The following is a 25411-nucleotide window of genomic DNA, read 5'->3' as shown; positions in this document are numbered from 1 at the left end:
ATAAATGACTACGTGGATGGTGGGAATGGGTATGAGTCAACCATATGATAGCAACATGACAACTAGAGAAAAAGGTGCTATATATAATCAAAACTAGATACATGAAATCACCTAGAAGGAGAAAAAGCACTGCTAATTTTGGTCATCTAGGTCAAGTAAAACAAAAAAGAAAAAATCAATCCATGAAAACCACAATCTAAAATCCGAATAGCTATTTATTTTTCAAACTAAGACTAACAGAAAGAAAATGAAATATCACACAACAAGCTGTCCCGTCTATCTCTAATGGCCTAGCAGAATCAGGGATACTCAAGCGTCAATCCTCGCCACTGCTTCATCACTCGAACTTAAATCCGTGTTGAATGTAGAAGAGAACATTTGTTACAATTAATTACTATATTATACTGAATAAAACATCAGTTCCCAGCCGCAGTTGCAGAGATAAATCACACAACTAAGCAATAGTTAGAAAATAATAGAGCTAACACACTTCAGGCAAATATTCAAGGTAGGTACTACCTATTTACCTAAATATTTTCTGAAAAAAATAAAGGCATGTTCTGCACACCAATGGGATGAAAATGATTTAAGAAATTCCAGCTCTATGAATACGCATAGTTTGTTTATTAAAATTGTAGTTTTTTTTTTACTGAACTAAAATTGTAGTTAGAAGAATACCTGTTATCCATAAAAAAATTTCTATGATTCTATTGCATCACACCTTGTCTAGCAATAATGAGACCTATCACGATGGGAAATGATTTCTAAACAAAATTTTATGAACTTTATTAATGAAATTCTCCTTTGCATCAGCGTAACATAGGTTATTCTCTTCTCTCTCCAAGAAAAAGTACGTATGGGAATCCTAGACTGACTTTAGCATGTTCAATAAAAATTGGTTGAAACCTTTACTCCTCTTGAATCTTACTCATTACAATTTTCTTTATGAATCTTACAAAGGAATTTTTCTTTGGCTCGGGAGTAGGCTCCATGTCTGTGTCAATTGATTCATCATACATTAGATAGACAGCTGTCTTCTTGATCACCAATCCATGCCCAAAAGTAACAAAAATCTCCACCTTATCTCCAGATCCCAAATGAGATATTATGCCTTGCCAATCCACATCATTAAAGGAAATTACTGTGTCTCGCTTGTATATCTGCAAGGTGCACTTTGTGTAATTAACCATTAAGACACTAATAAGACATTCAGTTGCTGTGCTTTCAGGGGCTGATACATAAACGACACACAAAGCCATTCCCTTCATGCGACAATCCTCCGGCACAATGAAATACACTGAATGTCCCTTACCTGTACGGGCCAACCAATAAGGATAGTTGTCACCTGGGAGAAAAACATCACAACCCTCACTGGTTGCCAATCCCTGTAGCATGAACAGAAAACCTTAGTCATTTATGCAATTCTGTTATTAAAATGGCCTTCTTCAATCAATATTTTGTCATTCTTTACAAAATGGGCATTTTTAAGAAAATGACAATGCATCAAACAAATTGGTTAATTGTTTTGTTATATATAAATCAACAGTAGATCATTAGGATATTTCTGTTTACAAGTCTTTCAACTTATATTTCAATTATTTTTTGATGATCAATGGAAATATAACAAACATGAAGCAAGCGTAGCCAGAAGAAAGGGGACATCAATTTTCTAGTTCTTAATATGAGCATGATCACTATGCTTGTTGAGTATTAAAATAAAGTATTTTTTGAATGGAGTCATGTGATTATAGAAGGGAAATGTGCTAAAAGGTGAGTATGGAAGTTTCCTTTAGATACTTCATTAGGATTATTTCATGTTCGCTTAATTGATAGCTAAAATGAGTAGTAAAGGTAAGCAGAGAAAGATGAAGAGAAGGAACCTCAGATATGCTCTTGCAGAGAGTATTGATGACTTCTTCGAAACTTCCAATGCCAATCAAATAAGACTCCAAGGATTGCTTTGAAATTTGTGATGTATATGATGTTATTTTTAATTCAGTAAAATTTACACAATGTAAGTCATCCAGAATTGTTCTTAATTGTTTAGATAGTTGAGACTCTGTGTCACATTGCACCAAAACACTTCGAAGATTTGAAAGGCTGCTAAACATTGGTGCTAGATCACCCAAGTTACTATTCTGCATATCCATGCGAACTATAGACGATGATATGCCCAAAAACGGAGGAATACGAGATAGGGGATTCATTGTTGGTGACATCCAAGACAAAATGATAGAAGGAAAAACATCATGTGCTAATCCTTTAAATCCACCTACGGATATATATCCAATACTTTTGGATCTTACTACCGAAAAGGGTACTTTTTTCACGGCAGTATTTTCTGCAATTAGAGTTGTCAAGGATTCCATCTGCATTATGTTTTCTTCCAACTTGTCAATCTTCAAACAACCAGAAAGGATGAGAGTTTTCACAGATTTTAATTCATAAGCTCTCCTTGGCAGATTGCCAAGACTTGTACAGTCCGTCCAATTTATCAGAAGAAGATTGTGGAGATCTCCAATGGACTTGTGTACCTTGCACAGACGTGGGCAATCTTTGAGAATGAGATTTTCAAGTTTTGGTAGTTTTGAAAAGTCAGGGGTTTCTGTCAAGTACTTGGAATGACTGAGATTGAGCATTTTTAGCTGCCCCAAAACCTACAACAAGAGACAGTGTTTTTTACAAGAAGTTAAAGAAGCTAATGAAACTGAAAGAGGTAAGTGGCAACAATTACTATTTTAACTAACCTATGAGTTTTAATAGAGAAAGACATGTAATATATACCTGGGATTCTTTCCAAAATAGCCTAAGATTACTGTGTTTTAAATCAATCGCAATTACACCTTCCAGATAAAAGGTTTTAGGTATGTACTTTAAAGGAAATCCTTGCCAATTGATCCATCTCAGTTGCTTAGAAAAATTCCCATAATCTCCAGTGACTTGTGCGTGATCAAGTTTCAACAATCTCAATCTCTTCATTTCCTCAAAAGCATCAGCTTTGAAGCAATCTCTGCTGGTTAAATGCAATTTCAGTGCCAATCCCTCTACAGCTTCTGTCCCCTGTGATGAAAAGAGTGAAGAAAAATAAATTTGGAAATTTATGATATTAGTTCACAAGAAAATGATACTTAAAGCTCAGCCTAACCACACATGTATTGCACATGAAAAGGCAAACACTTTCATGAGAAGTTTCAAAACAGAAAATGAAGAATATTCTTACAGTATTCTTTGTCAATACATCAATTACATCCTTATGAAACCACAATCGACTGCGCTTCCCAGGTTCCTTTGTTAAACTTTCACGAATTATCTCCCTTCCCATGTCTCTTACCAACTGATGCATTCCAAGTTTGTTGTTCTTTTCAACTATTATGAGGCTACGCTCTATCAGAACTGTTATTCCAATATCAGCATGCAGTCCACAGCCATTTAGTATCTCCGTGACATAGGCTTTGTCTTTACCAATAAAGAAACAACAAACATCAAGGAATATATCCTTTTCCATCTGATCGTGTAAACCGTCAAAGCTTATTCTTAATTTCTTTTGAACTTGATTGTTGGGAATTATTTCTAGTTTTGACAATAAATTTTTCCACTCTTTCTCTGTCCTCTCAATTAAATAAGAACCAAGAACTTCTAGAGCTAGTGGTAGTCCTCCACAATAAGCAACTACATTTCTTGCAAGTTCGTTGAATTCTTCTCTTGGTTCTGCTTTTCTAAACGCATGCCAACTAAAAAGCTCAAGGGCCTCATTTTCATTCATTTCCTCCATTTTATAAACATAATCAACATTAAGTATGTTCAGTAAGCCCCTATCTCTAGTTGTAATGATTATTACACTTCCTAGACCAATCCATTTTCGATTTCCACACAGGTCTTTTAATTGGTCAAACTCATTCACATCATCAAGTACAATGAGTACCTCTTTTCCTGAAAGTCTTTTCTCGATCATACTTGTTCCCATCCCAACGCTATGTATCTTCACCTTTGTTTTTAGGACATCAGTAAGAAGTTGTTCTTGTAAATGAGCATGCCCTCTACCATCTGTTTCACAAACTTTTCTAATATTTTCAATGAAACTTTTACCTGGGAATCTACTATGAATTTGATTGTAGATGAATTTGGCTATGGTAGTTTTACCAGATCCTCCCATTCCCCATATCCCTATCATACAAACTTTGGTGGACTGGTTTTTTATAAAACCAATCACTTCTTGCCCACGGGGTTCCAATCCGACGGGAAATTCGGGAATAGACAACACTTCTCCGTTTAGTTTTTTGAGAACGTCATCAACAATTTCCTTCACTAGTTTAGCTTCATTCCTTCAAATTCAATAACATTTTTTTTTTAAAAAAGGCAGAATGATAATGTATTACAAGTAGAAAGACATATCATAAGCTTTAAATATGCTTCATTCGGGCTTGTTTGGATAAATTTCCCTGTGAGCACTTACAGAAAAAGAAAATAAGAAGGTAAAATTAATTGGATCATGTTTCAATAAAATCATAGTTGTTATGGGAGAAGTTTGAATTATCTTACCTTCTTATTTTCTGCTTACGGAAAAGTTTATTCAAACAAAGTTTTGAGCTTCTCCAATAAGTTAAAATCAAGTTATGCAATTCAGCTTTTGAAAATGTTAAATGAGAGCTTTTATATAAAACCATCAAGTGCATAACTAAATTTTCACTAAACTCGAATAATTTTGCATTGTTATTTTCTTTTCGCAATTGTCTAACTTACCCCAAGTAAAATGGGGTTAAATAAGGCCATTATAGATGATGGGTGTAATTCTATTACGTACTAAAAGATAGTTGGTTACCCCTAGTAAAATGGGGTTAAATAAGCCTATTATAGATTATTGGTGTAATTGTGTGGTTGGTTGCAGGTATTAACATCTATCTATTGGGTTGTTTAACCCCATTTTTACTTAAGTTAAGTTAGACAACCACTTTCTTCTATGTTTATAGAGAAGTTTATACTATTAGAGCTTTATTCGCAAATAAAAGAAGCAAGAAACTAGAAAGTATTGGTTGATTTACCCGGGTTTCATCACATCCCAACCACAGAAATTTGCAGCAGTGGTGAGTGCGCTGCCCCACCTGGACAACACATACTTATCTTCTGAATATATTTTTTCTGCAGATGCATTCAGAGCTTTTCCAAAATCACCCTCCTGACGACGTACATCGGATGGGGAAACATGGTAAAATATGGGCACAACTACGTGGCCATGAAGTCTGTGGCATTTGATGATATTTTCAAGCTCAGTAAGACACCATGTAGATTGAGTATAGTTCTTGGAGAAAACAACCAAAGATATCTGAGACCCTTCTATTGCCCGCATTAGTTGTATTAGTTCCATTCCCTTGACAAGATTCTCGTCGTCAAGGAAAGTGTTGACCCCAGCATTTGAGAGGACGGAATGGAGATGACAAACGAAATTCCTACGGGTGTCTTCTCCCCTGAAATTGATGAACACATCGTACATCCTTCCAGGATTGGATTTTGAGAAGGATGAAGAAGAAGACGACGACGACATGAATTCCATCAAAGGAATTGAAGTCAATGACAGCTATAATGCAAAGTACGGAGAGATGATCTTTGATGCCACCAATGCAAGTATTGTTAAATGTTACTTTAACTAGATGGATTGTTAGTGCCGGAAAGATTTAATATTTTGAACAAGAGTATCGTGGACATGCTTTTTTTTTCCTCCTTAATTTCACTTTTGGTGCATTACTCTATTATATTTTAATATTATTTCACTTAATTCCATTGAGTTTTAAAAATTTTATTTTGATTATTTGTGTTTTAGAAAGTTTCATTTTCCTATATTAAGTTTTAAAAAATTTATTTTTTGTTTTTATATTTTCAAAAATTTTATTTTGATTTGTTATGTTTTTAAAAGTTTTATTTTGATCATTTCTTCTAATTTTCATTGATTAAACAATGTTAGTGTTCCATTAATTTTTAACTTTTAAAATAATTAATTTTAAATAGTAGAGGTTAAAAATCTAAGCAAGATCTAAAATTATCACCATGAAATCATATTTAATGTTTCTCATCACCATTGAAACCCAATTTTTTTTATACATGTTGGTGCTCAATAACAATGTGGTTATAGGATAATGCACTGGTGTTGTTTGGTGGATGGAGGTTACATTTTTAAACTAGTTGTTAATGATGGATGTAGTGATTGCATTGAATGTATTTTAAAGATAATGGTGATTTTAGTCGTCCTATTTTAAATCTAACAAAATAATCATGTTTGTTAGGTGGATCAAAAGAAATTAACAAAATGAATCTTTTGAAAATATAAAAGATCAAGATAAACTTTTAAAAATATAAAAGATCAAAATAAAATGTTTTAAGATTTAATGTACTAAAGTAAATCAATACTAAAACATAATAGATCTAAATTGATATTTAACCTATTTTTGGTTATGTTTAGACTTTGGATCAGGAGAGGAAAAAAAATAGAGAAAGAAGAATATACCACCAAAGCTACACAAGATATATTTTTGGTGAAGAAGAAGAGTAGTGATGCATGATACGTATATGATAGAAAAGAGGGAAGTGAGATTGTTTGTTTGGACATCAAGTTTGGACATCAAAACAAGACAAATGTTTAATAGACATTTATTCTGTTATTATATTCTTGTTATGCACTTGAACTGTTGACTGGTTCGTTCAACAATGACTCATTGAATCATTACATTGATTGAATTAATTATTAGTTTGATACTAATAATAGTATGTGTTGTGTAGAATAATTTTTCGTAACAGGAGATAATCATTATTAGGGCACTGCACCGCAAAGTCCACCACACTTAATGTGGTGCCTCCCATACTTGAATATAGCTTCCTTTCCCGTGAAGAGTTCTAGCAGTACAACTCCAAGCCTATACTCATAACTCTTTGCTGCCTTCATCGGTCGCTGATAATTACTGTCAGATTCAAAATGTGAACAATGCATAACTATGAAGATTATCGCATTGTCCACTATCCAAGTAAAACTTATTGAATCAACTGGGATATCGCTCATGTCAATGCTCCAAATTTCACTATATCCATTTGTTTTTCCTACTATTTGTTGAGAAGGTGCTAGGTAAGAGAAGTTTTTAACCTTAGTTTTTGCACTCTAATGTTATTCACGTTAATTATTTGGCTGCTAATACTATAGTTTTTAGAGTTCAATCGGCATCTACGTACGGTAGGTGGGTGTATGTCAAATAAACAGAACTTTTCACTTTTAAAGTAAACCAACTTTGAGCATGTAATACTTCATATCATATATAAGAAACAAAACACAATATTTTCATGGTTCTAATTATAAGAAAAATAAAAATATTTTATTACTAAATTTAAATTAATATGAGATTTATTAATGATAAACATTCATTTTTCATAAAAGTAAGTATATTTGTTGAGCTTATAACAAAATAAGATATACTTATTGGTTAAAAAATTATTTTTTAAAAAATAATCCTATCTTAAATAATTTAATGTCATGATACTCTTAAAATAAAGTTAAAATTTATGATAAATAAGCAATCTAGCATTTTTATTAGTCTTGATGAATTAAATAATTATTTTTAGGGTCAATGATTAAACTGGGATCCAATTAATTTTAACAAAATATTTTTTTTAATATTTTAATATAATATCCTATTAATATTGAACAAATAATAATATAATATGTACATAAATAGATAATAATAAAAAGTAAATTTCACATAAAATATCATAAATTATAATATTTTTTTGTTTAAACCAAAATAACATCATTTTTTTAAAAATAATTTTAAATAAAACCGGCTAACCTTTCAAAAGATAATGGGTAAAAAAAAATTAGCACAGAAACAACACCTAATACTTTTAGTCGTATTTACCTATTAAAGTACATTTATCTGTTCACTTTTGTTGACTGTGAGAAAGACTTGAGAACAGAGTTGAAACAATTGAGGTTGTAAAAAATTTGAAAGGAAATTTAACAAAATCCTAACCACAAAAAAAGTTAGATTTTGAATAAAAGTAAAAGGCCATAATTCCATAAATAGAGAGCAGCAAATGATGTTCCATGATGAGCAGATAGCATGATTGAGATGATAGTGTTCCTCTTCCTTGTCTTGCTTATATCCCTTATCTTGAGCAGCAGTTCCAATAATAGCCTCCAGCTTCCCCCAAGCCCACCAAGCATTCCTCTGCTAGGTCACCTCCACCACCTCACCCCTTCCCTATACAAATCCCTCTACACCCTCTCATCCAAGCACGGTCCCCTCCTCCTCCTCCGCCTCGGCCCCTCCCGCCGCCTCCTCCTCCTTGTCTCCTCCGCCGCCGTCGCCACCGATGTCTTCAAGACCCACGACCTCGCCTTCTCGTCGCGCCCCGCCTTCGCCTTCGCCGAGAGGCTCCCCTTCGGCACCTCCGGCTTCGTCACCGCCCCCTATGGGCCCTACTGGCGCTTCATGAAGAAACTCTGCGTCACGGAGCTTCTCTCCACGCGCCAACTTGAGCGCTCCAGGAGCATAAGGAGGGAAGAGATACTACGTTCCATCAAAAGGGTTATTGACAATGCTCGTGAGACTGTTGCACTTGATTTGGGCTCCGAGTTCACCAAATTCACCAACAATGTCACTTGCAGGACGGCCATGAGCACCAGGTGATCATCGATCATCAGTTTCATGCTAGTCACCTAGGTGTATTAATTAATTAAAGTTTAACTTTCAAAATTAAGATGCAATTTCTCTTCTCCCAGATATCAACATCTTTGAAATTTGTCTCGCAAAATTTTTAATACATTTTTACAAAATTTAAATATATTATTAATTAAAATGCAATTTCTCATCTTCGACATATCAAAATGTTTAAAATTTGTCTCACAAAAGTTTTACTACATTTTTTTTATTTTTACAAAATTTAAATTTTTTTTTCGAACCAAAATTTGGATAAATCTTAACTTATGTTTTTATATCAATTATATATATAGATATAACTGATATAAAAAAAATACATTTAAGTTCAAATATATAAACTGATCTTCTAAGACGCGATTGTAGAGTACATTCAAAGACAATTTGATCCTTAGAGCCAACGTCTTAACTTTCAACCACATTCCATAAAAAAAATCATCTTAGAATCGTTGTAGAAGGTTAGCCTTCTGAGATATTTTTTTTGAAAAAATTATCTTAAAATTATAATATACATTTTCTATTTAAAAATTAAATAAATTCTAATAAAATAATAATAATAAAAGAAAAGACAGAAGACACAACTAACAATAAAATTTATGAAAATGACACCGATCATTTGTTAAAGACAGTTTTATTAGAACCGTCCTTATTCATGTGTCTAGAAAGCTTTTAATTTAGCAGTGTCTAAAAATAGCTCATTTCAATTTTTTGAGTAAAAAAAAACACTGAAAAGTTTAAAGACAAATTTTAAACCTTTCCTCCAATTTAATTTCAATTTTTTTTCTTTAATTTTCTTTTCACACTATCAAACATGGATTAATGTGACCTAATTTTCCTTTTATCTGATTTGTTTCTATCAAATTAAATACATTAAGTTATACTTAGTTCTTTTTCCTATTAAAAAAAGTTCAGTGTCTCAATTTTCTCTAAGTCATACTTATACTATATTTTGTCATGATTTGCAACAAGTTGTGCGGAAAAATGCGAGGATGCTGAGAGGATCAGGAAGCTAGTAAAGGAGTCCTTTGAGCTAGCTGCGAAATTGTGCTTTGGTGATGTGTTGGGCCCTTTCAAGGAGTTGAGTTTTTGGGTGTATGGGAAAAAGGCCATAGACATGAGCACAAGGTACGATGAGTTGTTGGAAGAGGTGCTCAAGGAGCATGAACACAAAAGATTATCGCGTGCAAATGGTGATCAAAGTGAAAGGGATTTGATGGATATTCTGTTAGATGTTTATCATGATGCTCATGCAGAGTTCAAGATCACAATGGCTCATATTAAAGCCTTCTTTATGGTAAGTTTCATTTATCATATTTTTCTTTATAGCAAATTACATTAACACTTCTTTCAGTTTTTTTGAATTACACATGATATCTCTTATTGTTTAATGTTTACAATAATTTTTCTTGTAATGGACGTTACTGTAATATATAAGGACAGTGTAATATTGTCAAATATTGAAGGATTAATTTTGGAATAGAAAAAAAAAAGTAAAGCTGTGTGTAACTCAAAAAAAAAATCAGGAGTGTGAATGTAGTTTTCTCTTTCCTTTATTTCCACTTGTTTTCTCATTCTCAGAGTTAATTAGTTTCTCTCTTATATGTGTTCATTTTAAAGAGAAAAAAAGTATTTATATTCGTCCAAAAATCCAAAAAAATAAATTTAAATAATTTAGTTTAACTATTGAATTATTTTACAAAGTATTATTGAATGTTTTAGCATTGAATTAGATTTAACGCTTTTTTAATTTCAATTTACTGTTTAACTAATTTATAGTAGTTATCCACAAAACTCTTACTAAAATTTGTCACGGTTAAAACTTGACAAGAACATTACTACTGATTTAGTTTGACATCAAGGTTTTAAACTGAGCCCATGGTTACAATTTCGTCCCATTTTTTTATATTGTGAGAAATTACAGATAAATGTTGTTGAAGTTGCAGTTGAAATTACAATCCCTGACTGTTTTTTAAAACCTTGTTTGTCATTATTAATTGTTGATTAAAATTGTGATGGCCTCAGAAACTAAAATGAATCCTACTCTTTTGGCAAGGATCTCTTCATTGCAGGCACACACACCTCAGCAGAAGCAACACAGTGGGCAATGGCCGAGCTCCTCAACCACCCTGAAGCATTTCAAAAGGTGAGAAAGGAGATAGAGTTAGTCACTGGCAATGTTAGGCTTGTTGATGAATCCGATATCACAAACTTGCCATATTTGCAAGCAGTTGTGAAGGAAACACTAAGACTCTACCCGCCGGCACCAATCACGACAAGAGAGTGTCGCCAACACTGCAAAATAAACAGCTTCGATGTGCCACCAAAGACAGCAGTGGCAATCAATTTGTATGCCATAATGAGAGACCCTGATTCTTGGGACAATCCTAATGAGTTTTGCCCTGAAAGGTTCTTGCAAGAACAAGATCATGAGGATTTGAGTGATGATGGTAAGAGAATGAAGTTCAATTTTGTTCCATTTGGAGGTGGGAGGAGAGGGTGTCCAGGGACAGCATTGGCATTCAGCTTGATGAACACTGCAGTTGCTGCTATGGTGCAGTGCTTTGATTGGAAAATTGGTAAAGATGGAAAAGGAGAAAAGGTTGATATGGAATCTGGGTCTGGTATGTCTTTGAGCATGGTTCACCCCCTTATTTGCGTTCCCGTAGTACATTTTATCCCATATGATATATTATATAATTCAATATAATGAAGACTCACCAAGGAAGAACTTATATTATGATATGATGGGTAATATATAATATAACCCTTATCTTCAATTTTATCCTTTTTTATCCTAATTTTCATTGTTTTACGGAAAGACACTTCCTGAATCCAAGTCTTGTTATTTTTTCATTCAGTAATAATGAAGGGCTCCCATGTTCGAATGAATGCGTGTAAAAATTAAAAGTGCCACGTTAAATTGTAAACAACAATAAATCATTGTAATCTGAGCGTCTGAAAACTCATAACAGGAAGTTCAATTTAATCAGTAAAACAAAATGCAACGTGTTTTTATCAAACACTGAAAACATGTTAAAATCTATCCATTAAGTGCACTAAAAAAGTCCGATGACACCTAGGACAGTAATATTAAACTGACAACAATGATGATTGGCAAATAAAGAGAAGCTTGATTAGCATACCTATAAAATTTACGTGTTATATATAAACATGTAACACCTAGGCGCCATCAGGCTGAATAAAGGGGTTTGCAATTTCATCGGTTCCATCAGTTGGGGACACAAGCATGACAGCAGTTCCCCTAAAAACCTGCATTGCAGCAAAAGCAGTAAATTTTCAAGAGTAATATACACAAAAACTATAGCTCAACAAGATTCAAATCATGAAATGAAAAGAAAATGGCTACTCAATTATTCAACTATGAGTGTTTGCTTTGGTCATCTTGTGTAATTCCAAACTTTTTTAATACATGATTTTAATAGGCATTTGCATGTATGAATTATAACATTTAAAATTTAGCTCCCACAAAAACAAGGAAAAGAAAACTTTTCACTCTCAGGAAACACACGTCCAACCATATAAAAAATCAGCCAATCATCACTCTTTTAAAAAGAAACCTACGGCTAAACACGCTATAAATTTATTTTTCTCACAATTCCTCAACACAGAGGGGAAATGTATAGTTGCTGGTTTATGGAACCCAATTTCCAGCTTTTTCTATTTCTCCCCCTACCCCTCTTGACATTCTTAGATCTGAACAAATAAGTTGACAAGAATCTACAGGTGCTGCCTATGGTTTTTCCCTCAACATTTATTCATGCGAATTTAACTTTTGACAAGATAGCTTGTTGAGCTAGACAAACAAAGCATCTGCAAGACAAATTGCATTCCCCTTTACGTACGTTCTATCAACAAGTAAAACAACCCAGCAGCTTTCTGATAAATAAACCAGACAATTATTTATGCAATTTTTTCAGCATGTGATACTCGGGTGGTAATTTATGTTTTACACAAAATCACAAAATTACATGGGAAAGAAAGAAAGAAACCTACAATTAAGCCAAGACTTCTGTTCTGATCAGTAGTTTTTAAAGGATCATCAGGATCTGCAGCACAAAAAGAAGATACAATGGATTTTAATTCTGAACTGAAATGTTATTATACTAATAAAAGATTTTTCTTTTTGGTAACTAAACAATAAAATATTTAACTATTGAACTCTAATTTTTTTAAATTAAATAGTTTATTTGCAAAAGGGCACTGTTAACTCCATTCTTAAGTATGAAGGCAGTCTCTAGTATGAGAAAGAAAGGGTCCAGTTTGATAATTTTTGTAAAATAAGCAATATTAAGAATTATGTTAAAGCATGCCACTTTTAATTCATTATTCATTCAGGTATTAATTCTCAAAAGTAGGGGAAAAGTCCCTTTAAAGTATTTTGATAATTTTGTAAAATAAGAAAAAAAAAACTTTCACATTTTAACAGCATAAAACTGAAAAAGAAAAGGTTCTTTAGAAAAAAAATATTTTTATGATATAGCTTTTTAAGAAGCTACTCTTTTTAACTTTGGAAAATACCAATAAAATTATCTAATTATCTTAAATTTTGTACATCTATTTGTTTTTTGTTGTTAAAACTCAGTTATGTAACCTTCTTTTGGTGAGGAAAAGGGACCAAAAGCCCAACAAAACTACATCCTAACAACTCCATCCATAAGAGTTTTCATTACGTCTGCATTGAAAGCAACAGAAATCGAAGGAGGTAGACTATGAAATACAACTAGATCATCATTAACTCTGAGCCCACATTTGGCATGACCATGAGCAAAAGAGTTACTTTCTCTAACCACATGACACCATTGAACATCCCTGTCCATATTGAGTATAGTCTTTATTCCAAGAAGTAAAGAGGCACACATGTTGGCATCACTACACCCTTTATCAAGCATCCTGACTGTGGTGAGGAATTCTGGTTCCAGCATAAGCTTCCATTTTTCCCAATGGCTGAGCCAACCTTAAGCCATAATTCCATACATGCAGCAACTAGACTATTGTCGGTAACTGACCCCATCACAGCTAAAATTCGGCCATTCTAGAGAAGGTGGGAAACACCAAAATCACCTAATTAGCGTAAGCTTACCATAACTCATTTGTGTAACTTACTTAAAAAATTTAAACTTTTTTTTTAATTGGGCAACTACTTATTCATTTTAAGCTTGAAGAAAGAAATTAATCTGTACAGTAGTTCACCAAACAACTGTAGCAAGAAGGGAATCATGATGTTTCTTCTATAATTTATTTTCAGTTTTTTCTCCATATTCTGCCTAGAGCAGAGAAAAACCAGAGAGTTATGGGGACTTCATGGCAAAAAGATAAGCAAAATCAAGTAATGGAAAATGATTGTAGTTAAGACTTAAGAAATAAGTTGGGCATTGGGAGGACTGGATGGATGGTAGTGCCTAACAGATCTCTGCCTTATTCTTTACTCTTTAGTCTCTCACATTTGTTTGTGATTTTTTGATGATGCGGTTAACTTTTTGTTCAACTAAACTTATCTAATTATCCAAAAAAAATTAAATTAAAAAGTTCTCTTTCTTTAAAGCACATACAAACAGGCAAAAATTTAGAAGAATTTTCATATGGATTGCCCCCCAACTTATTTCAGAATGTTGTAGGAAAGATGAAGTCATGGACATAATAGTAAGTGACTGAAAATTCACCAATGCTGAAACACATGATTTGAGCGCTAAATGCCAATACATGGTGTTGGTATTAAACTATTAATGGCTTAATGCTATTTAGTAATTACCTCTTAGAAATTCAACAGCTTCATCCAGGACAAGATTAAGTAACTGGTCATATCCTTTCAGAGTTCCTGTCAGTGAAATGCAACAAGTTAAAATATGTTAGACCACCCACATTACTAACTTCTCTTGTTTTAACCTAAAACAAATTATTGGACAGAAAAGAAGGAAATTAAAACAATGGGAACACAAGATGTCCTCTGAAACTATTTAAAAATAAATACATAGAAGTACACAAGAAATGGTCAACAATGCCTCAAGGCAGCCAAGTCACTATGGCTATTAGAAAGATCTATTCCCTATAAATAGTCATAGAGAACAGAAAAGAGAAGCCATAAAAATAATCCCACACTATATCAAATTTTAAGAGGAAAAAGGGATGCCCTTATAGATGCTAACATTTGTGCTCCAGTCAGTTGTAAGAAGGAGTTGTATAAAGTGAATACTGCCACTGCAAATTGGTCCAAAGAAAAAAAACCAATCCTGAAGACCCCCCCCCCCCCCCCCCCCCCCCCCCCCGAAAAAAAAAATTGTTCAACAGGAAAGTAACAACCTTGCAATGCAAAAAATGCAGCTAATTGTCTCTGAGCTTAAACTGCATATTCAGTAACTCAATTCTGAGCAAGACCTATATTCAAAGCACACAGCATGCAAATAATCGAACAAAAGACCACACATATATCATCAAACTTGAGATCATAACAGAATTCCTCAACTAACTTGTGCAAGAAGCCAAGAACTTGTTGAGGCTCTGACTCCAAAATTCCAATACAATTCCTTTTTTCTTCTTTAAAAGATGGTAACAAACTCCTAACTAGAGGAACTAACACTCATAAAAGCCAGCAAAATGAAACGGGGTGTCTGACCTTGTCTGCCACCTGTGAGCTTAACTTGAACCCCTTTGTCAACAAACTTTGCCAAGTCCAGAACCGTTTCTTTTCTACCTGACTGATCATGTGACCAAACGCAAAAAAAGTGAATTTTTTTAGTGTGATGTGGCTGTGCAGAAGCAGAATATAGAAGGAAACTCACCATGTCTCACTGAGCTAGTTGCCACTGTAGAACTTGACCTGCACCACAAAGAACCAAACTACAATTAAATTGGTGGATGAATCTACTTAATTTAAGAATAAGAATATGAGATTGATTGCATGTAATGTAAATGCAAAAAGAGAAGAAATGAGAATAAGGAGGAAGTGAGAGTGACCTGAGAATGGTGGACGACGGAAAGAGAGATGAAACAAGCACAGTAGACTAATCTCACTCAAACCACCACACCACGTCTACTGGAATGTCACACGATGTCAGATACTCAAGTATGTCGGATCCGTGGCATTTTGGTCTTAAATTTAATCATTATAATTAAATTTAAGAACTAAAATGTCTATAAGGGATTAAATTGGGAATTAAAACAACAATCATTTATTAAATTTATAGATTAAATTAAAAAGTTAACTTTTAAGTATGTAACAATCATTAGTTGTCATCTCATCATTAAGACTTAGGTGTTTAGGTTAGAGATATAACAAATGAGAGTTAAGTGTCATATCAATATGTTTCACTTTTTATACATTTAGATTAAATTTGAATTTTTTATCATTTAAGAAATAATTTGTTAATGTCTTACATTTTCATGGATCAATATCAATATTTATCCTAATTTAATACATTTAACTCATAAAAAATTTAACTACTAGTCTAGTATGACATGTTTTATTCCAAGCTAAAAATTAAACAATGTTTTATATTATAATCATAGTAATAATTGATCGGTGGCCTTAAATTAAAAATTAAATAAATTAGGTTGGGCTAAAAAAAATCCAAACTCTAAAGGTTAAAAAATATTTATAAAATAAAATAAAATATACTAAGTAATTAGATGGATCAAATCTAATTGGTTTTCAAAAGTAAGATTTGAGATTCAATCTAAACTCATCAGTTTTGCAATTTTTCAATCAGATCTAAATTAATGATTCGAACCAATTCAAAATTTTAAATTTGAATCGGTTCAGATTCACTAAATTATCAGATTGATCTAGATCCGTGATCACTCATACTCAAGAGGATTCTTCCCATCTGTACAATTTAAAAAAAAAATCAAAACGAAAAATAAAGAGTAAAAAAGTAAAGTGAAAAAAAAACTTAAATAAATTTTTGTTCTCTAAAAAATAGAATTTTTTTAATTTGAGTCCTTAATTTTATTTGTTTTAGTGCTTTAAGGATTTAAATTTTATTTTATTTTAGTTCTACGGTCAATTAACAACATTAACTAATGATTTGTTTCGAAATCTCGATCTCACAGGACAGCCACGTAATTTTTGTTGGTAAACTGTGTTTCAAACTTCTTAATAAATTACTGTGATTATTAACTATTTTTAAACAAACGAAGATTTAAAAAACCACAATTTAACAGTAAAACTTATATGTCATTATCTTGTCAAACTTCATGCTGATGTAACAAATGAATAAGTTGTCAATATTGTTATACCATAATTTACATTACATTGTTACTTGATTGACAAGACTATAAAAAATTTTAAAGGACTATATTCAAAATAAAAAAAATTAAAGTACTAAAATCAAAAACCTCTATTTTATAAGGAACAAAAAGTTATTTAAGAAATAATAATAATAGTAATAATAATCTTGCACACTATCCGGCCAACACGTGGTAAGGCTGGACAATTTTTATATAATTATAGATAATAGATAAAGAAACTCTTTTTTTAAAAAAAATTGGCTATTTTTAAAAGTAAAATTTTGATTCTAAGGAAAGAAAAAAATAAAATATTTAAATCAATTCACTATTAAGTGGGTTAATAAACAATTTTTACTTATATAATTGATATTTGGGTTACATACGATTTTATTCCTTCAAACATTGACCTGTAATGTCGTTCTCTAAAAATATTGTATTACATTTTATGATAAAATAAAGGTGCTTTGGGAAACCAAGGAGTATAATCCATACGCAAGAACTTTGTGCCTGAAATGGCAGCTAAGATCAATACTTCATTAGCATTCTATTCCAATACGTAACGCATACCTAGAACAGAAAACAACATTGAAACTAGAACCCCATATTATGGATCATCTGCTTCTTCCTAATCAGAAAACTTTAGCCAACACGAAATCAATTTTTTTATTATTCAAGTCAAAAGGACATAGTCACCTTTTCTTTGATTTTAGTTAAGAAAAATCCGGACAGTTTAGCACCTGAAAAATAAAATATCGGCAATCTGTTGATTCTTTCAATATAAACTTTTCGGTTGTCATAATGTCAAGCAAGCAAACTAAACTTCACCTTTTCCCTATTGTATAAAGATTGCGTTTGTTGAACCTCCTATGTATCACCTAGCTCATGCAAATCGTAAATTGTGATATAATCAGAATTATATTCAACAAATCACAAACCACAAACATCTCTTAGTTATGGCATTGTAAGAGTGCATGTATGGCTTTCAACAAACCGGAATATTGTTGCACAGGTGACTTCAGTAACCCGAGGAAGTGTCAGCCAACAAGCTATTCCAAGGTGTTCAAGGCTTCGTGTCCTCAGGCTTATAGCTATGCCTATGATGATGCAACCAGCACTTTCACTTGCCAAGGAGCAAACTACTTAATTAGGTTTTGTTAGAGAGGATAGGCAGGATAGACATCATATGTGTGTTTCTTTTCCTGGTTCCTCTAGTTTAGATTTTCTACAGAAATGTCATGTACTCATGTCAAATATACACGAGTTTATTATCAGAAATATCCTAATCATCGAGTATTTAACAAATGTTTGAGATCCATCAAACCCAAATATATAAACATTAATTCCAGGGTAATGCAAAACCCCATCAACCTATTGCAGAGAGGAACATAAATATTTCTCAGATTTAATATTAATGAAGAAGGTCTCCCACAAACTCATTAGAAGTTTCATCAACCTTCATTTGCATCTAGTTTATCGGAGGAAAGAAATTACTAAAGCGTAGCAATGAGGTTGGTTCAATTATAACAGAGAAATCCTAAATGAAAATTAATGGCCACATCAACCAGAATGTGCTGAGATCAATGAAGAATGAAAACAATACAAAAATTTAGTGCCTGGCAAAAGGGGTAACAACTTTAGCACGGAAATACTTCAGGATTAGTATAACAATTGAAAACTTTCCATGGATGGTCAAACTTTATTCAATACCAGTGAGGGGATAGTCATTCATTATTTCATAGCAAACCCCGTATCTTTAAAATGAATTGTTTCTGGCTTCAAGAGTATGTTTATCCATAACCCATAATATTAAACAATGTCATCCTCCTGCCATGTATAACTGAGAATACTGTCATATTTGCATTCTTGGGATGGGTAGCTGCTTTGAATAAATAATCAAGGTAAAGGAGTCACAGCTAGATACATTGAATAGACTACTCAAATTCATCATATCATTCTTGAGTTTGCAAAACTATGCCTCACAACTATCTCCTGAAAGGTAAAGTACAGTAAAAGGAAAAAAAAATAGATGGCAATGTATACATAAAATCCACAACAGCATGGGGGAGGGAGGAAAATAGTCCTTACCCAAGAATAAAGGTGGCTCTAGGTGAATACAAAATTCTAAAGAATACTGCAACAATTGAATCTCTTTTTAGCATTCTGGCATTCTGGTTCTTGCGATGGGACCTTAATTTTTGTTCCTTCAAGTTCAAGGTTTACTTTATCCCAATTTGATTCATGTCCATCCACAAGGATGTGCTTCCTACTGACTGTTCTATATACTTGAGAGAGGAGACCAATGAAAGCTGATTCCACATTGCTGGAGTCAAGCGCAGATGTCTCGAGAAAGAAGAGACCCTCCTGCTGTGCAAAGTCTCTGGCTACCTCAGTAGGCACTGCTCGAAGAGAACTCAGGTCAGATTTGTTGCCAACAAGCATGACAAGTATGTTTTTATCCGCGTGTATCCGTAGTTCATCCAACCACTTCTCAACATGATCAAAGGTTTGCTGCTTGGTTATGTCGTATGCTAGTAATGCGCCGGTTGCACCCCTGTAATACGCAGTCGTAATAGCCTGGTACCTGTGATGAACACCAACATTGTCACATGAAAATGAAATAGACATGCATCTGAAGGACACTTTCAGGAACTAAATCAACAACATCCATACAAACTAATAAAACACAAAAACATGGCAATTGATAGACTATTTAAAATCATAGTTACTAGGTACATAGTACACGGTTATGCAGTTCATGTAGGTACAGGGCTCATCCCGCAGTACACAGTACTAGTGGTACGGTGAATTCGGTATGTAACACAGGGTTACTAAGAGAATTCTGTAACTATAGTTAAAACCAAGGTTTTAAATTGCAATCACAATTTAGTTGTCATCCTTGACATTACGAGAAATTGTAGACAAATACAGTTAATGCAACGACAATTGCAATCACGGAGAACCCCAAGACCTTGTTGTTGCGGCCGAACTCACAGCCATGGACCGTTTTTCAAAACCTTAGTTAAAACTCATCACACACTCGCCGCATTCTGATGCTGCAACCGAGGCAACCAAGAAACCATCAAATGATAAACATTTGATGAGTATAACTTAATTGAAGGGCCATAACTCACCGACATGCATCTTTTGGTTTAATTATATTAAAAAAACTATGCTGCTATATTTGATCTCAATTCTCAAAAGATCTGATCAGATCTCAATCTCTACTTCACAGATCTTAGTTGTATCCTAATCATTATCAATATAAAAATGATAATTACAGCTCAACACAAGCAGAGTGACATTATGGCACATAAAACTAATAATAATAATAAAGCAATTCATTTTGTAGAAACTGAATGCATAGTAGAAAAATGTTGGACCTTTCTTGACCAGCAGTGTCCCAAATCTGTGCTTTGACAAGTTTGTGATCCATGACGACCGTCCTAGTCAGAAACTCCACCCCAATTGTTGGTTTCGATTTCATGTGGAATTCGTTTTTCACAAACCGATTCAAAAGCTGAGACTTTCCCACCCCAGAGTCCCCAGTCATCACAATCTTGAACATATAGTCAATTCCCTCATCCGCATTACCCTGCCACTGAGCCATTCTTCAACAAACAAAACAACCCTTTTGAAAACTGAACTCAACAAGGCAAACCCTGCATAAAAATGGGACCTTTTTTGTGTGCACACGCTTTGTGTGCTCCAAGGAAGGTTGTTTATAGGAAAGAGAAAAAGGGGTGGTTGGTTTTGGTTGGAGAGGCATTTGGGTAAGCAAAAAATGGCATGTCAATCAGTTTCACTTTCATTAATGTTTGTTTCATGTTGCCACTCAAAGGCGTTCTTTTGCTGAAAGCAGAGAAAACGAGTTTACAGTTTGGAATTTGGACAGCAACTTGGGACACACGACAAGAAAGGAAGATTGGGATATTGACACCACTTTTATTAACTGAAGCAAAGCAAATATATTTAGCTGTGAGTCTGTGACGTGGAATGATGGAATCTAAGATGGGGGGTACAGAATGTAAGAGAAGTCCTATAATAACTAAATGTACTTTTAATATAACTTTTTCTATATTAACTAATTAGAAATAATTTTGGAGATGGATTTTAAAGTAATTATTGAAAAATCAATCATTTTTATTTATTTTATTTGACAATCTATTTTTATGTTATATATGGTGACAAATCTCCGAAGAAAAAAAAAGATGGTGACAAATTAATCTTGATTGTATATAGTTCAAAATGTTGTAGTTTTGTGAATTAACGTTTTTAATTATTAGATTATTAATACCAATCATGTAAATAAAATACAATAATATATGATATATTAATTGATAGATATTAGTTATTTGGACTTATGTAAGTGTTCCTATGATGAATAGGATCTCACTTAGGGAAGAAGAATTACATGCATGGGGTATAGTTATAAAAATTAGATGGGCTAATCGGAACTCAATGATCTGAGAGGTCTCATTATGGTGAAGGATTGAAAATGCAAGCAATTCGATTTGATCGTGTCGAATTTAATCAAACCTGATGATCCTACATCTGTCCCTAGTCTCACTCGGTGTCCAAATGAAGAACTTTTGTTCTTGTCTGGTGATTATAAAATATTTGTCCCATTAAAAAAATTTAGATTCACACTACACTTTGAGGAAATCGTAGCCATCAGGCAGAGAAGATAATAGTATTTCTCTCATTCATAGTATCTCCCTATCTAATTCGGTGGGATTTTGATTCAATTAGCATACTTGGGATAAATTCTATATCCGCTCCAGATACACACGTCTTTTAACCCTCTTGTGAATGTTATTGTGATTATTATGTGTTATTAACATACTATAACTAATTAAGCATCACTTATTATTAATTTTCCATCCCAAAATGGTGAGTTTTGTTACTTATTATCATCATGCTCTTGCATAAAAGGTCTCAATTATTTCAACTTCGTTTATGCATTATTGAATCAAATTTGATAAACGAATGTATTATGGTGTTTATTGATGTTTAGTGTTTGTGAATATTGAATTTCTTATAAACTTGTTCATTGGATCAAATTAGAGTGTAATTTCCTCTAATTAAATCTAAATAAAATTAATTAAGTTATGCACTTATTAAGAAAGCTAATTAGTATTATTTAATATTATTAATCACATTTTTAAAAAATATTTTTTTCTAAATTATCTTTCATTAGATTTTCATGTTAAGAATAAAAAATGTTGAATGAAAAAAAAATTCAATTAAATAAAAGATATTTTAAAAATAAATAAATTAAAACTAAATAATATTTATTTATATTTTGATCCACAATTCATCATATATTTATTGTTATTTATAGTTGAGTGTTTATAGTTGAGATTGAACGAAGTATCTTGTTCCTAGAGGTGTCAAAATGTGCCGAATTTGATGGTTTGATCCGATTTCATTTTGGCTTAGTTTAATTCCAATTTTCATTGGTCCAAAGTGGGTGGGCTATTTTTTCTTTTATTACTATTTTTATAATTGATTAAATCATAAATGATAATTTTAATATTACATATGTAGTCAATATTCATTTTAAGGTTGATATTTTATGCGCATTGAGTTTTGTTTTTAATTTCTAATATTTGTTTATTGATATAATTAATGTACTCTATTTTACTTCTATTATTATGCATTGTAATTTTGTTATTTTATAAATTTAAATGTTTTTAGTCTTTATAATTTTGTATTTTTTTTTATTTTTTCTATGTAAGTTTATTTTTTTAATTTTAATCCTTCTAAGTTAACACTTTTTCAATTTTGATTCATGTAATTTTTTTTTTGTTTTTTTAGTCTTTGTAAGTTTATGTTTTTTTACTTTTAGACCCTTTAATATTCTATTTTTCATTTATAGTCTTTATATGTTCACACTTACAGGAATCAAAATTAGAAAAATACAAAATTATTAGGACTAAAAATGAACAAAATATCTTATAAAAATAAAAATTAAAAAAAACTTAAACTTACCGAAACTAAAATTAGAAAAAAATAAACTTATAAAGACAAAAACGAAAAAATTGTAACTTAGGGACCAAAAATATATTTTACCCTGTTGACAACCTATATTTTTGTTTAAATTAACTTTGTTACATAAAAATTAATTTATTTGGATTTATTTATTTTTAAATGAGTAGTGGCCCGGGGAGTGCAAAATGGTGGGTTAGGCTGGGAAAATTGGGCTCTTCCTAAATACAGCTCCCAATTTGCTAGTACACCGCTCTCCCTTATCTATATATTTATTATTACCAATTATATGCTTTTAAACCCTGTTTTTACATCACTTGTTTGTTACTTTTTAATTCCTATTTTATCCCTATCTTTATCATTATTTAAATCTTAATTTTTACCCATCTTAATTTGTACTCATTATTCTTTAAAGCTTGTTTACCTAATATTACATTTTCCATCAAATTTATTTGTGAATTGTGATAATGTGTATTTTCCTCCGGGTGACAATGTGTTTAAAGGTACATCCATAGTTGACTTCATCTATTATACAATGTACAAGACACTTTATTTTTCTTTTTTACACTGAATATAAAAGTAACAATAATCACAAGTCAAAATTGCTAACACGTCATCAAGTGTCTTCACATGTTTTGTCCGTTAGGAATTTCATATACGGGTATCAATCTTACAATATCTAACAAAAAAATAAATATGCATCCATCAATAAGTGATTAGCAATTATTGCGGCTCCTAAAGGAAGATATTTGATTTTGTATGACTAGCGAAAATTACTTTCGAGAATAACATATATCAATCCTAAAAAGTGATTTCTCAAAATATATGCAGTAAAATTGATATTTGTGACATTATTTTATTTTAAATAATGAGATGTTGATATATGGATAGACAATATTCATTGATTAGCATCAATTAGGTCTATATAAATGTATTCTTCTTTTAGGAAAATCAATGAATGAATGAAAAATATTTCTTTATTTTATGATTTTATTTCCCTTTTTACTCTAGTTTAGGTTAATTTCTGTGGCCCTAATTTTACCTATGTAACACTTAACATGCTTTGTTGTGCTCAACCTGTCCAACAACTTGCGTAGTAGCATTATTTCTTCGTCCTTAGGGAAGCTTTCAAACCTTGAATGAAGCATTGAACCTTTCTCTGAATAGTTGATCAGGGAAGATTCCTCAGCAATAATTGGGAAGAACTACCTTTTTGTCTACTTTATTAATATGTCCTTTAACGACCTCTTAGGTCCTACACAGCAAAATAAGCAGTTTTCTGCATTTCAAGATAGTTCGTTTGAGGGTAACCAAGAACTATATGGGAATCTTCTATCCAAGAAATGTGAGGATGATGCAGGGTCACCATTTGCTCCACCTTTAGCCTGTGAGGATAATCAAGACTCATAATTCTTTGTTGAATTTGATTGGAAAGTGGTTCTGATTGGTTATAGGGAAGGACTTCCAATCAAGAAGTACTTGAATGGCTTAAAAGGCTCATTTGAGTTGAATCATAGATAGGGAAGTAGAATTTACATGTGTTGACTTTGTTTCCGTTTGTTTGTTGTCATTTCCACTTTTTTAGCTAGAGTGCTTTATGCTCTTCATATGGTGTCATATATTGGAATAAATGGATCTGGATTCTTTCTCGTACAGTGGAAGAATCTAAATCCTACTTGTCAGGTATGTAAAAGGGAAAATGTTCAAGATCCATATAGGAATCTGTACACCCAACATTTATCCAGAAACGTGGTTAATTAACTACATAAATATGATCAACTTCGCTTTATAAGTGGTTAAGAATAAGTGATCACAAACTATCAACAGGGTTATATGTTGACCACTTTTAAGGCATAATTAATATTAATCATTGTTATACATTTCAATAACCTCAATACTTTTAATTACTTGTGAGTTAAAACTAACTAGCATGACATTTCACTAACCTTGTGACACTTTTGGAACCTTTATTTTTTTCTTGAAGAATCTTGTTCATTCTTCGGTTATGTATGGCCTTAAACCATATATCAATAATTGTATACAATCACAGTTATTTATTCTCAACCACTTGTGAGTCAAAGTTAACATATTGACGTATGTCATTAACTACTTGTGATCAATAATAAACCTCTCTCATAATTTTGTAATTTCTGATAAATTTTAATCAAGAATAAATAAAGTGTTAAAAGAAGTATATTAGAAAATGAATTCCCAGCACTGTTCTTTGCTACATCAATATAAGCTAGACCTATCCTCTCAGATCTAATGTCACACCCATCTGAAATGATTATAAGCATTGCAGTATGCATAGCTTGGCAATAGTCCAAATGGGAGAGATAAATTTTAGCAATGTATCAAGGCAGTTCCACCCCTCTTTTCTGCACTCCTAATAAGGAAACCCCCTATATATGCAACACGAATACAAAGATCTTATACCGCTTAATGTACTCAATCTTTAGCGTGTGACAGTTCTCAGGACACATTCA

At 32.4% G+C, this 25411-nt stretch overlaps 4 protein-coding genes across 5 annotated transcripts; 1 reads left to right on the top strand and 3 right to left on the bottom strand.

Moving 5' to 3' along the window:
• Nucleotides 1-704: 704 nt before the first annotated feature.
• LOC114379884 (TMV resistance protein N-like) lies at nt 705-5582 on the bottom strand. 2 transcript variants are annotated; one of them, XM_028338684.1, is made up of 6 exons: nt 5040-5582; nt 3221-4322; nt 2785-3060; nt 1881-2657; nt 1313-1385; nt 981-1160 (listed from the first exon to the last, which is right to left on the bottom strand). In XM_028338684.1, exons 1-6 carry the CDS (start codon nt 5546-5548, stop codon nt 1129-1131), a joined length of 2769 nt encoding a protein of 922 aa, XP_028194485.1. In that variant the 5' UTR covers nt 5549-5582; the 3' UTR covers nt 981-1128. The 2 variants fall into 2 exon arrangements, with proteins under 2 accessions (XP_028194484.1, XP_028194485.1); XM_028338683.1 differs by having other exon boundaries at nt 705-1385.
• A 2483-nt stretch (nt 5583-8065) lies between these two features.
• On the top strand, nt 8066-11578 carry LOC114380040 (cytochrome P450 705A12-like). The gene is made up of 3 exons (XM_028338943.1): nt 8066-8662; nt 9663-9987; nt 10747-11578. Exons 1-3 carry the CDS (start codon nt 8097-8099, stop codon nt 11398-11400), a joined length of 1545 nt encoding a protein of 514 aa, XP_028194744.1. The 5' UTR covers nt 8066-8096; the 3' UTR covers nt 11401-11578.
• Nucleotides 11579-11649: 71 nt separating this feature from the next.
• On the bottom strand, nt 11650-15777 carry LOC114380041 (sm-like protein LSM7). The gene is made up of 6 exons (XM_028338944.1): nt 15666-15777; nt 15491-15528; nt 15325-15406; nt 14464-14529; nt 12708-12760; nt 11650-11963 (listed from the first exon to the last, which is right to left on the bottom strand). The coding sequence occupies exons 2-6, from the start codon at nt 15491-15493 to the stop codon at nt 11874-11876; spliced, it is 294 nt and encodes a 97-aa protein (XP_028194745.1). The 5' UTR covers nt 15494-15528; nt 15666-15777; the 3' UTR covers nt 11650-11873.
• A 3020-nt stretch (nt 15778-18797) lies between these two features.
• On the bottom strand, nt 18798-20874 carry LOC114379159 (ras-related protein RABA4c-like). Its single transcript, XM_028337760.1, has 2 exons — nt 20318-20874; nt 18798-19518 (listed from the first exon to the last, which is right to left on the bottom strand). The coding sequence occupies exons 1-2, from the start codon at nt 20542-20544 to the stop codon at nt 19059-19061; spliced, it is 687 nt and encodes a 228-aa protein (XP_028193561.1). The 5' UTR covers nt 20545-20874; the 3' UTR covers nt 18798-19058.
• Nucleotides 20875-25411: the final 4537 nt, after the last annotated feature.

The sequence above is a fragment of the Glycine soja genome, chromosome 12 (assembly GCF_004193775.1).
Source record: "Glycine soja cultivar W05 chromosome 12, ASM419377v2, whole genome shotgun sequence".
Taxonomy (NCBI): domain Eukaryota; kingdom Viridiplantae; phylum Streptophyta; class Magnoliopsida; order Fabales; family Fabaceae; genus Glycine; species Glycine soja.
The sequence above is the reverse complement of the archived record's forward strand: the minus strand, read 5'-3'. Positions and strand labels throughout refer to the sequence as shown.

Excerpts from the sequence above, each read along its gene's own strand:
- LOC114379884 (XM_028338683.1), bottom strand. The coding sequence starts at position 5,548 with ATGGAATTCATGTCGTCGTCGTCTTCTTCTTCATCCTTCTCAAAATCC. Across the intron at positions 4,323-5,039 it reads TGGGATGTGATGAAACCCGG|GAATGAAGCTAAACTAGTGA; the intron begins GTAAATCAACCA and ends TTGAATTTGAAG. Across the intron at positions 3,061-3,220 it reads ATGTATTGACAAAGAATACT|GGGACAGAAGCTGTAGAGGG; the intron begins GTAAGAATATTC and ends TTTTCATCACAG.
- LOC114380040 (XM_028338943.1), top strand. The coding sequence starts at position 8,097 with ATGATTGAGATGATAGTGTTCCTCTTCCTTGTCTTGCTTATATCCCTT. Across the intron at positions 8,663-9,662 it reads AGGACGGCCATGAGCACCAG|TTGTGCGGAAAAATGCGAGG; the intron begins GTGATCATCGAT and ends ATTTGCAACAAG. Across the intron at positions 9,988-10,746 it reads ATATTAAAGCCTTCTTTATG|GATCTCTTCATTGCAGGCAC; the intron begins GTAAGTTTCATT and ends TCTTTTGGCAAG.
- LOC114380041 (XM_028338944.1), bottom strand. Across the intron at positions 14,530-15,324 it reads GCTCACAGGTGGCAGACAAG|GAACTCTGAAAGGATATGAC; the intron begins GTCAGACACCCC and ends TTTCACTGACAG. Across the intron at positions 12,761-14,463 it reads AGCTGTTGAATTTCTAAGAG|ATCCTGATGATCCTTTAAAA; the intron begins GTAATTACTAAA and ends TTTGTGCTGCAG.
- LOC114379159 (XM_028337760.1), bottom strand. The coding sequence starts at position 20,544 with ATGGCTCAGTGGCAGGGTAATGCGGATGAGGGAATTGACTATATGTTC. Across the intron at positions 19,519-20,317 it reads GACACTGCTGGTCAAGAAAG|GTACCAGGCTATTACGACTG; the intron begins GTCCAACATTTT and ends TGTTCATCACAG.